General features: G+C 43.5%; 1 protein-coding gene across 1 annotated transcript; it reads left to right on the top strand.

Annotated features, from left to right (window-relative positions):
- The first annotated feature begins 848 nt into the window (after nt 1–848).
- On the top strand, nt 849–12,362 carry mri1 (methylthioribose-1-phosphate isomerase 1). The gene is made up of 6 exons (XM_063476716.1): nt 849–1,356; nt 2,283–2,506; nt 7,199–7,368; nt 7,457–7,633; nt 7,726–7,950; nt 10,285–12,362. The coding sequence occupies exons 1-6, from the start codon at nt 1,225–1,227 to the stop codon at nt 10,416–10,418; spliced, it is 1,062 nt and encodes a 353-aa protein (XP_063332786.1). The 5' UTR covers nt 849–1,224; the 3' UTR covers nt 10,419–12,362.
- The last annotated feature ends 282 nt before the right edge of the window (nt 12,363–12,644 follow it).

Raw genomic sequence — 12,644 nt, 5'->3', positions numbered from 1 at the left:
ACTTGTTAATTGTGAGTGCAAGGTACTTAGAATATATATATATATATATATATATATTATAATTATTATATATAATAAAAGAAAATGAGGTTATTCTAAGTACTGTGCACTAACTTAGCTATGTTAAGTAAACTGTACTTTGCATTTTGGCAATTTTTTAGATTTTACGGTTATATTTAGAAGTTGAAACAGGTACAATAAAAACGAATACTGTGACTCAGTACTTGAACGTGTTGGACTCAAGACATTTCCTATATATTTTTTGCAGTGTTTATTTTAATCAAACTTCACAGGTCACTTTTGTTGGTTTTCCCTTTTAAGCAAACGTCCAGTTTGTAGTTTTTATTCCAGTTAACCGGTTTTTGTTTTCCATTTATAATAATCTTGATTTTATATATATCTACACTGTGTTTAACAGGCATCGCCCACACAGTCCCGTTGAGAGGATCCCCCTCTGAAATCTACTCCGGTAACATATTGGACTGGTTTTTGCAGTGATTACTGCACACAGAGCATGCGGTGCTTGGTGGAGGAGGTGTCGCCAGAAGACAGAAACAATAAAATCTTGGGACAAAAATAGACTTGTCTTTGCAGAAGGAGTCTGCTGTTGTTGGGGGAAGCTCGTGGTTCTTTGGTGTTATGCTAATAACGTGCGTGAGTGTGAAATTTCCCGAGACAAAAGGTGGGGGGAAAGAAAAAAATAAGAGGAAAATGTTGGGGGAAGGGACGGCGCACAGAGGCATAAGAGGGGAGCCTTAAAAAAATTGGACAACCCCGCGAGACTTTAGTGGGCGTGGACACCGAGGCCAGGGCTTCCTGCTCGGATGAACACGTGGTTCCGTGTCTGCCTTCCTGCTCGTCTGTCAGTGTGTGTGTGTGAAGGTTTCCAGCCCTTCTCTCACTTCTCTCCCTTTCATCCTCCCATACAGCAGACAGCACACCACCTTCTCCTCTCCTTCCTCCGTCCCACCCGCACCTCCTCATCCTCCCGCTACACTTTCCTCCTCTTTGCGACGGGACTGCCGACAGCCAGGCCGCGGTCTCTTCAGCGTGGATCAGCTCAGAGAGGGAGAACGAGTGTGTGTGTGAGTGTGTTAGTGTGTGTATATGTGTGTGTGTGTAAGTGTGAGTGAGTGAGTGCGTGTGCGCGCACCCGCCGGCAACCGGTCCATCCGCGTTATTCCCCCTCACCCCCTTCCCACTATCCTGCCTCGTTGCTCGGTCATGACGCTAGAAGCGATCCGCTACCGGACCGGGTCTCTGCAGATCCTCAACCAGCTGCTGCTGCCACACCAGACCGTTTACGATGACATCCGCTCGGTGCAGGACGCTTACGAGGCCATCAAGTCCATGAAGGTACGGGGTTCTTCTTCTCCCCTTTCTCCAAACCTTCTCCTTTCACCCGCTCCCCCAGCCTGCCCTGCACGCCTGCTGCATGTGCATTCATTCCCGTCATGCATGTGTGGGGTTTTTTTGTGTTTTGTTTTGTATGTGTCGGGTCTTTTGTGCTCTCACCGCTGCATGCATGCAGGCACACATACATGTGCTCGCCGCCGTCGGCCTGTATTATTGTTTTTGGACCTACCTGCAGCATCGTCTCACCTACCTTTAAACCATCCGTTATTTATAGTTTTCACATCATGTGTAAGCGCGATAAAACTGGGTGTCTGCGCTCACTGAGCCACCCAGCCATGAAATATGCCTTCCCCCTCTCTTCCTCCTCCTCCTCCTCCTTTCTTTGGGAGAGATTATTGATGAATTATTAATGACCTTTGCCAGGGTTTTTTTGTTCGCGTTTTTTGGTTTTGTGCTGCACTCGGTGACACCTCCAGCTCCAGTTTGTCTCCACACCTGAAATCCTGAAATACCTGAGTGTTCACATACATGTAAGACGCTCAAGTTCTGTAACAGCTGGAGCATTTTAAGGTGTTTATTATTATCATTATTATTATTGTTATTATAAGAGCCAAGAAGACACTAGACCTTTTGTCTTTCGAGTTGCACACACACTCACTAGCTGTTTGTTTGATCCTTTGTGTGTGTGTGTGTGTCAGAGTGAAGGAATGTGCCATAAGCAGAGGGGTGATGTCATGTTAATAAAGTCTAATGGTAGTGAGAGAAATGACTCCAGTAACAGAGATGAGATCATTTTAGTCAAAGCTGTCGTGACAACTTTTGGCTCTGTGTTCACCCACTTCCAGCTCTGTGCTGGAAAAACATTGATCATCCTCTTTAAAACTGATGATGATGATGACTACTGTCCTCTTCCTTCTCTCCTCCAGGTGCGCGGGGCTCCGGCCATCGCCATCGTTGGCTGTCTCAGCTTGGCCGTGGAGCTGCGGGCAGGCGCTGGAGGTGACGACCCTGTGACCTTCATCAGGGAGTCTCTGTGTCACCTGACCTCAGCGAGGCCCACCGCCGTCAACATGGGCCGCGCCGCCCGCGAGCTGATGGAGTTTGCAGAGAATGAGAGTATGGAGAAGAACTCTGAGCAGCTCAGAGAAAGGTAGACAACAATTTGCGGTTTGTTGGTTATGTTTGATATGTTTTGTAAAATAAATGGAGCAACATTTAATTAATCAGGTAACAGACAGTATTCTTCTTCGGGTCCTGCACGTCTATTAATCCGGGACCTGTTGGCCACCTCGCACTGATCAATCCCAACCAAAATCTTTGGCTCGTTTCTCAACTTCAAATCTACCTAAAACCCCCTCTCTGTGGAGTAATTGATACATTTCTGCTGTTATGAGCAGCGATTCACATGCATGCTGCTGATCCACATTTTTAATGATAGTTTCACATTACTTCCTGGTCTACTGATGGTGGTTTGGGGTCAGAAAACGCAGCAATGTGCCGGTAAAGATGAGCAGGATGAAGTGCACAACAGGAGTGGGGGATGATGTCTGTATAGCAGTATACTGCATTGGTTCTTTGAAGGTTTGCAGGGGCTCTTAAGGAGTTCCCTCTCTTTGAGGTGTTGGACCAATGGGCAGTGATCTCGTGGGTTGCTGGTGGTTAGAGTGATTTTAAATTTATTTTATTTTTTTAAAGCATGTTTTCTTCGTTAATGCATTAAAGCAACACTCTTATTATTATTCCCTTTGATGTCAGAGTCTCCACATGTGGCTGACATATGAGATGCACATACTTTCTGTGCTATTTAAAATGAATGTGAGGAGCAGCTACAGTGAAACGTCGGGCGGTGTTTGTCTGTTGACTTTGCGTGTTTGATTTTTAAATTAGAACTTAATGTAAACACGTTTGCAGAGACTCTCGCTCGTCTCATCTCCTGAACTTTTTGTTTCACGGTGTGTGCGTTTGCGAGTAAAAGACAAGTGGAGGACACGCAGGGGAGCTTTTTTACACTCAAAAACGGACTCAACAAACTGGTTGAACCAAAAAAAATGTAAATAATCAGGTGAATCTTCTCAGTATCTGTTCAGCTGATGTAAATCCACTTTTAGTCCCTAATTACAGCTGGATAGATCATTCTTCATTGTTTACGCAAACGGCTCTCACACCGGCGTTTGTCTTCATGCTTTAAGTGGAAAATAAACTCCCAGGGTTTCTGTTCATACCAGCTGTGAAAAAAAAAAAAATGCTGTGAAAAAAAGACATTCCAGCTTTTTCCCTTTTTAAGGATATTTGTTTTAATTGTATCTTGGATATCTTGCTTGGATTGTATTGATTGTATTACAGAATCAATGGACTGTGTTAACATTATTATCGTCTGCAACATATCATGATCGTATCATGAGTTATGGTACTTGCCTTGGACTGGTGTTATGTCACACAAGAGATTACTCCGTTCCCCGGCATTGGCCACGTGATGGACAATCAGTTAGATAGTCGATGACTGACAGATGCGCTACATCTTCTACAGGCTTATAAAGAGTGCAAAAAATGCACCTGATCGGAGAAACGCTTTGTGTGGTCTGATTTATGATTTCAAACCCAAATTAACATGGCAGCTTAACTGAAAACTTTCTCAGAATGAACAAATGTATTTTTGGAAATCATTTAGTGTGAGAAATAATCCTTGCAGTTGCTGAAGTTATCTGTTTTTGAGATGGACATTGACTAGTTTCACAGATTTTCAGTAGTTTCCACCGGACCGGTATGGGGTTTGTAGCCTGCTGTTATAACCACAGGCACACAGTAAGTCAGTCTTGGTTCGAGTTGGACACTGCTAGAGGTGCCATTTAACTTTTATGGAGAGAATTTTCATTTATGTGGGTGGTGTGGGTCTTCTGCTTTCATTAAATGATGACCTCCAGCTTACACTGGAGCATTTTCCAGCTGAGTGTGACACGTAAGGAATGAGAATTGGCACCGCCAAACCCTAAAAAAGGAGGAGTGCCGTCTTCGGGTCCGGGGAAAGTTGCAGAAAATGGATTGATGGATATGTCTGTGTAGGCTCTGACGACATACAGTGGATTCCTGATATCCCAGGCATTTTGAACTCGCACCCACACCTCGCCTTATGTGACCTCAATAGCTCACACGATGGCGGGGTGGGGCAATATCTCACAGAGGTTTCAATCGTCTGCCACGGTGATGGTAATGACCCACACATTTTTCCCTCGCCTTGGCTCATGCGATGACTCGCGGGACCAAGATTGGGTTAACGGCCCCTAGAAACGCCTCCAAACAGGACAGACCCCACTAGGGGTCTCCTAAACTCCTAAAGAAGTCCAGTTACCTTCTTTCCAACATTTGAGGCAGGAAATAAGCCACGTGGTCTTTGGGTCCTAACAATGATTCAAAGATTTTCAGATTTCCTTGTTTTGCACAAAGTAGTGGGTAACTTGCCGGAAATGCAGAGCTATGTGGACACATGCCTTCACTCTGTGATTCGCACATCTGGTAAAGAATAAAGGGTTCAAACTGTGAACAGCTGGCTTTGTAAAAGTTTCACCAGGAATAAAAACAAAAAACAAAACAACATTTGCACTTTAAAAACATTCATTTATCTAAAGGATGCAGAGACTTTATGCTGTTGAATGCAGAAGCAAAATTGCCAACTGATATTGACCGATATTAATATTTGGTGATATCTGACATCAGGTGAGATTTTCTTAATTCAGATATGCGTAACAAACACACTTCACTTTTTTTATGTGTACTTATTTAGTCTTAATATATCGGTGCTGTTCAGCAATAATCTTTTTTTGTCACAGCAAATCATGAATTACTCGTTTACACTCAGCCCGACTGCTCGGATCAAAGAGTTTCCTCTGGTAGATAAACTATGCAGCATCAATGCTCATAACATGATTGAATGGCGTTTTTCCTGTCTGTTCTTTACTTTTCCATTTTCATTTATTGGCCGTCATAAACGTCGATACGAGCATATCCGCAAATAGTTTTCTCTTTTACCTCAGAAGGGTTAAATGAGAACACAAAAAATAAATGAAAAAGTAAAGCCACATCGATATATCGGTCAGTTGTTTGCACTGTATGAACTTGTTCTGTTACATGAAATCATCTTGGCTCTTCAGTTTTCCTCCTGACTGGTGTCTCCCGAGTTAGTTGCTGCTGTAACACTTCCTCATTTAACACCATCTGCAGGTGTCTTGTTGAAGAAGTTGCGGAAGCTATCAGATCAGTTGTGAAGTGAAAATTGGAAAGCATCAATATTATACATTTTTGCAGCTTATTAGTGTTAAAACCAAATTATCAAGTGGTAATTTTTACAGGGTTCACTTGTTAAATAGTGATTGAATAGCAATTTGATTCGTTTTTATTTTCAGACAAGTGGAAAAGAACACGTGTGAAAGACATTGGTGTTTCTTGGTGACGGAAAACGTTCAGTCTAGGTGGATAATGTCTGTCAGGGGCAGATGATGCAACTTGTTTTTGACAGAAGGGAGTGATCTACTTCACAGTAACCCTGGCCTCAAGGCAGCGATTCACTTACATTTTATGCAGAAAGCTATGTAGAGTTAAAAGAAGAAAATGCTGGTGCCAAAGCATGAATCGATACTGCGGTTGTACCAATACATGCATTTCATGGTAACTGTTCCAGTTAAGAAGCAAGTGTTTCAGTTCATCAGTCACTGGCCTCTAAGCTTATCAGTGATTGAATGTTTTCCTGACTTTCGTGTCAGTGGGCTGAACCTCTTCGTCACTGTTTTTAGGTCAGGGATCAAAGTAACGCCATGTCGGTCGTTAACATCCACTCAAAGGAATTTGTTGAAAACAGGCAATTTTTTAACAGGTATTTTAATTGACCTTTAAGCCAGTATTGTGCAACCCGCTCGTTATAATTTGCTTTCAAGGAGTCAAGTAGTCTCTTTGGACATTGGCTGCTTTTTCACTCTTTTTGCGCTTTTTACCTGAACATTTTCAGAGGTTTGTTCGTTAAGCCACTTGGAACACTGACTTATGAGTCATTTGAGCCCTGTCCAAACCAAGTGTCCTTTTTAAGACTGAGGAAACTGAAAAGGTGACTAGCTCCCCTCCCACGTGTTAAATAAATATGTTAGATTTCCACTACAAAGCAGTGAGTCACATTGCTTGGGGTGACTGTAGCTCAGAGACCTGGTCAGGTAGAGCAGGTCACCCACTAATGGGAAGGATAGTAGTTTGATCCCTGCATGCCACATATCCTTAGGCAAGGTACTAACCCCAAGTTACACTCTGAGTGTGAATGTTAGATACAAAGCACTTGAGCATAGAAAAGTGATTGTGTGAATGGGTGAATGTTTGTATAAGATGCTCTGAGTGTTTATGTACAGTAGAAAAGCTCTATATAAGAACCCGTCCATTCATCTGAGCATAAGTTGGGCTAAAGAGTAACACTGTAGTGGTGGAGTGAAAGACCTAGCAGGTAACCATGGAAGTTTTTTGTTACTTTAAACTTGGTGTGGGTTGAATTGTGGGCCAGTCTCCAAAAAACTTGTGCAAGTGTTTACTTGATAATGAGTGTCTGCAAGGTAGGAATTGAGACTGTGCAGCAAGAATAATGTAAGAAAGTGAGAGAAAACGAGGGAGATGTGGCACAGCTATGGCAGAAAAAGAGAAGGAACAGCGTGAAGAAAAAGATTGTGTATGAGAAAAGCGGAGAAAGCAAAGCCATGACAAACAGAAACACAAAGCCGTATTGCTCCTGCAGATATGATGGACACATTGAGTCCACAGTGGCAGACATATATCCTCTTCTCAATTCCCACCTCTTGTGGCCCCCCTCCTGCAGTGTAATTGCCTGGATCGAAGACATGCTGGAGCGTGACGTCAATGACAACAGGAAGATCGGTAACTATGGAGCTCAGCACATCCTTTCTGGCGTCCCCAGGGACTCGGTGACCATTCTCACGCACTGCAACACCGGCTCGCTGGCCACAGCTGGATACGGGACGGCGCTGGGTGAGACTGGAGCGCTGGCTCTGAATGAGAAAAGAAGGTGGTTGTTGAAATATTTAGAGCACTGTAACTGATATGAGTCTGTGTGTAGGCGTGGTGAGAAGCCTCCACACGCTGGGCAGGCTGAAGCGCGTGTACTGCACAGAGACGAGGCCGTACAACCAGGGGTCCAGACTGACGGCGTACGAGGCTGTAGCGGAGGGAATCCCTGCCACGCTTATAACAGACAGCATGGCAGCCCTCACCATGAGGGAGATGGACATCACAGGTGTGTGTTTGTGTCCCATCACGTCTCCTTCACTTCACCAAAACCTCACGTTTTTTTTCTTAAGTCTTCCTTTCTGCTGTTTTCTCCCTCAGCTGTGGTGGTGGGTGCAGACAGGGTGGTTGCTAACGGTGACACAGCCAACAAGGTCGGCACGTACCAGCTGGCCATCGCCGCTAAGCACCATGGGATACCTTTCTATGTGGCGGCACCCAGCACGTCGTGTGACCTGAGCCTGGAGAGCGGCAGGGACATCATCATCGAAGTGCGCCCCCCCGAGGAACTCACTTCCATAAACGGGGTTCCGATCGCTGCCCCAGGTAAGGCATGAGGGATGTCTGCGCAGAGAGAGCACTTAAATAAGCGCGAGCTCGGTAGAGTATTGACAGGAAAGCATCAAGGTTGGAGAGGAGATGAGCTTGGCCCAGTTCCAAAGTCAGCCCAGAGGCTTAAGCACCGAACACACTCAGAGTTAAATTGGCATCACATGAAACGTAAGTGCCAGAGTGAAGGAGGCTGTTAGCTCATATGTCCTGCACAGAGGCGCTCAGTGGCCACTAATGTGCACACAAAGTTCTTCTGTCATCATCCTTTTTATTTTCTCGCCAGGCTTTCTTTCTTGAACTATCTTGCAGGCCATTTATGCGTCTTTATTAGTCAGTGGTATGATAGAGATAACAGAACAGAGCCATTTTCACACATGCACCACCGCTGTGAACTTTTCCAGACATCACCCACAGAGGTGTACGTGACACCGCAAATGTCAGACGCATTCAGGTGGGACTTTAACTGGTTTTTAACTTCCCAGCTCTCCAGTACAAAGTCTGTGTGATGTCATGTGCTGCTGAACAAATTATGGAGCTAACAGTCCGGCGCATTCAGTGCTAGTGAGTGGGTGTCATGTGTCTAGCTGCCTCTACATGGGGAGCTCCTTTCAGCTGAACCCGCATGCATCTGAAGCAGACTGTTTACTGCTCTGCGCTGCATTACAGAAAGAACAACTGTGCAAAGCTGGCCAAAGTTCATGTGTGGAAATGGCCTGTGCTTGGACAGAAACACAGTGGAAATGTGTGAGGGCAAACTAAAGCCTGGATTATCAGTAAATATATTAATGCTGTGCACTTTGGAGTGCCCAGAGCAGCCCTACTGAGCTCAAGTGCCCATATACTTTACGGCTGAAGCCCAGGTTTGAGTCCGACTTGCAGCCCTTTGCTGCACATCCCCTGGGCTCTCTCTCACTCTGTCTCGCCCTCCTTCCTGTCTCTTCTTCACTGCTGAAAATGTAAAATAAAGGGAAAAAGCCAAAAAATAAATCTTTAAAAAAAAAAGAAAAACGGCAGAGGCCACAGTGAGATGGACCTGAGTCCTGATCAAACACTGAAAATGTATTTTAGTTGAGTTTGTGAGAGCTTAGTTGAGTCATTTAATCTCTAGGTACCCAGTGACATCACAGTAATTATGCTGAATTAATGAGTACACAGGCCCCCGGGGACGAGGATGTGTGCTTGCACATTAGTTTTTTCCACCCTTTAACTTTCCCCACAGACTTTAATAATTATGAATTAACCTTTAGTTAAGGTTTTGGTGTACTAGAACCACACTGTTGCACTCGTTACGCATTCCTTTACCACAGTAAAGAAATGCGTAACAAGCAGTGTGGGGTGTAATCCTGCTGCTGTTTGAAGGAATAATAAACCCGAGCCAGAAAGCAGGTTCAACAAACTCTGAGTCTAACTGTGGAAGACTCTGAATATCCAGAAAGGCTGATCAGACTTAATTAAATCAACTCTGAGTATGTTCACCCTGAGTGTAGCGCGATTAGGGAAAGAAGGCTATCATCAGTGGAGCTCCGATACTATGATTTACCCTGGCGACAGGTAAATATAGAGCACAGCCTCCATTTTAATCCAGTGTACTGAGAAATATGAACATATATCACTTAAAACCATGATGTTTAGTTTAAAAACAAGAGGGCAGTCCACTCAGCGGCCACTCAGTCATCGCTTACCCACTTTCAGTTTGTATTAACAGGAAAAGACGGAAAACCTAACAAAAACGTACATTTTTAAAATGATTCTGATTCTGACAAAAATGCAGTAACAGCAACTGTAAATAAGAGTATGTTTTATTATGACCTACTTATAGTTTTTGTACATAAGTAAGACTGATTCGGGTCTTTTCGAGTGGAAAAGATGTCAAACTTTAAGCTTTTTGGCCGTCCGTTTTGCTTGGCAGTATTTAATGATCATGATTTAATCCAAAATGTGCAGACAGTGTTCGAAAACTCACATTAAAGCACATTTAGTTCAGACATAGAGTCTTAAAGTTATTCAAGCCTCTTTTTGACTCAGGAATCTTCACATCTTCAATATGATGAGACTTTTTTCATCACAGCAACAGATTGTGACACATCAAATGATCAATTATATTGATGTTAGATTTATTTTTTTTAATCAATATTCATCTTGTTGTTTAAATCAATGTTTAAACAACTGACAAGGAGCACTTTGGGCTCAGTGTCAGACCGTTTAACTGGGTTTTAATTCTCAATATTGTGTTCAGCACAGCTAACTTACACGTTAGTGCACTTGCATTATAATAACCTGTGAATTGTGTTGTGTGACTGACCCCTCATTCCCGGCCGTTTCCTGCAGGTATCGAAGTGTGGAACCCGGCCTTCGACGTGACCCCTCACCAGCTCATCACAGGGGGCATCATCACAGAGCTGGGAGTCTTCCTCCCCTCTGAGCTCCAGGCGGCGCTCACCGGCCGCCTCACTGCCCTCTAGAGCCACTCGGCTCCTCCTGCTGGTCCGTGCACACCACTGCACGTTTACGTCACACTAAGAGACACTTTCTCATCATCACAGATACCGCACAGTTGTATTTCTAATTGAATTTTGTTCATTACACAGTCACTGTTGCATTCAGTGGTGCACACAGGAAAAAAAAAATCTTGTTTGTCACTTGTCCACACACACAGCTACATAGAGTCTCACTGCAGGGAGTCGAGTAGCCACACACGTGCGGTCTCCCCTTTCTTTTAAATCCCTGTTCTATCTTTACCTTTCACCTCCAAAGCTTTCCATCGCATCTGTCATTGTCTCTTTCCGCCTCTCTCCCTTTCCAAATGGCTTCTGTACCAATTTTAAAAAAAAAGCTCAGTGGACTCGAACCGAGAAATTCAATTTGGCAAACAAACATAAATGCGACCTTACGAAAGTCACATTTTAACAACTTAAAGAATAAAACGAAAGTCTAAATAGCACGACTGGTTCTTTAATTTGAAACAAGTCGTGGTTTCTAAAATGCTGCTACCTACTTGTAAATATATATATCCTTGCTGGTAGTGTGTACATATGTAGAAACTAACCCCTGCTCGTGAAACGCGCCGCTTTTTCATCCAAATAAGCGGTTATGTAAAAAATACATTTCCCATCTAAAAATGTTATATTAACATTTCATTTCTTTTGCTCAGTGTAGGAACTTTTTTGTAATAGACAAATTCACATTTTTAGCTCATAGTCTTAATATGGAAGAATTTTGTTTCTCACTTTTTAACCCGTGTGTCAAAATAATTGAACGATCGGTCACGCTAGTCAGCTGAAGCCTTTAACGTCACATGGCTACTTTTATACCTCACTCCTTATTTGCGTCTTGCTCTTCCCAGTTATACTGTATCATACCACACATTTACTCTCATAATAGACTTGTATAAACTGATCAGCCACAGCATTAAAACCACCTGCAGATCGGTCTCTTTCTGATGCATCCCGTGGCCGCTCGATCAGATTTAGATCCGGGGAGTTTGGGGGCTGGTCAGCACTTTGGGCTGCCTGTCACCCTTCTCTGTAAGGAAGAATCATTAAAAAAAATAGGAGTTAAAGGAGTAGTTTGCCTCAAAATTAAGGTTTAGTTGTTGACTTGTGTGACTTTTAAAATAATTTTTCGATGTCAGCTTTCCTGCTTAGAAACGAATCTCTCTCCAGATGGTGCGTTTAACTACATCAGCCTCAACACACGAAAAGCTGCACAAAAAAGGATTTTTACTCTCACACTTCCTGCTCTGCGTGACGCAGGAGACGGACACAGCTGACAAGTGGAAGAAAGAGATAGTTGCTTTGATTTGACTCCAAGCTAATGGTTAGGTTGCTCTGTGACCACAGAGTGTCATCATAACAAGCTGCTTTGCTAACACATCCGCCTTGATGGCTTGTTTTAACATTGGGTTAAGCAGCCTAATGATTATATTCCAAACCATGTGAGTGAAATCTCCAGTGTTCAGTCCTTTGTTGCGTGTCATACACCCACATCTCTGCCTTTATGTCAAGCTGCTCTTAACTGCCAAATAAATACCAAAATACTCTTTTAATATCTCTGTTACTTTGTGTGTTGTTAGTTTGTTTTGCCACTAAAGTGTGGAAAACAAATCAATGCAGTTTTAAAGCCCTCCAGTATTGACATCATGATGGCGTTTCAAAGTGTCAGAGACACAAAACTTAGTCTAAAGGTTAAGTCTTAGATTTCAGACTAACTAGTTGGGCCATACAAACCTGAGAGACTGTCACAAATTTAATGTGGGGGTGAGCAGGAGCTGACTGTCTCTTTTTGTGGGGGCATGAACTACTCCTTTATGATGGAGGGCATCTTCTGCGTTACGTACTTTTGCGCCACCACCAATGAGAATGTAACATTTAAGTCGTGTAAATGTTGTTTTCGTTTGGGGCCGGACGTCAGACACTCAGCCACTTCTTGCCTTTGCGCTCACCTTCGAATGTGTTTCGACCCCTTGGACTAATCCCTCCTCATAAACCGAAATATGTTTTACAAAGATCGACTCCCAGATATGCTCACGACTCGCCGAAATCTGTGCCGTGAGCGACTGAAAGCAGGTCGATATCAAGAAGTACACAAAGGTTTTGTTTTGTTTTTTTCCTCAGAAGTTATTGTTTGACATTTCTGGCCCCTGAGTTTCTTTTCTCTATCCTGATGAAAGAACAAGACTATAAAGGAAA

Source organism: Pelmatolapia mariae, linkage group LG6 (genome assembly GCF_036321145.2).
Source record: "Pelmatolapia mariae isolate MD_Pm_ZW linkage group LG6, Pm_UMD_F_2, whole genome shotgun sequence".
Classification (NCBI taxonomy): Eukaryota; Metazoa; Chordata; class Actinopteri; order Cichliformes; family Cichlidae; genus Pelmatolapia; species Pelmatolapia mariae.
This window is presented reverse-complemented; position numbering and strand designations above follow the sequence as displayed.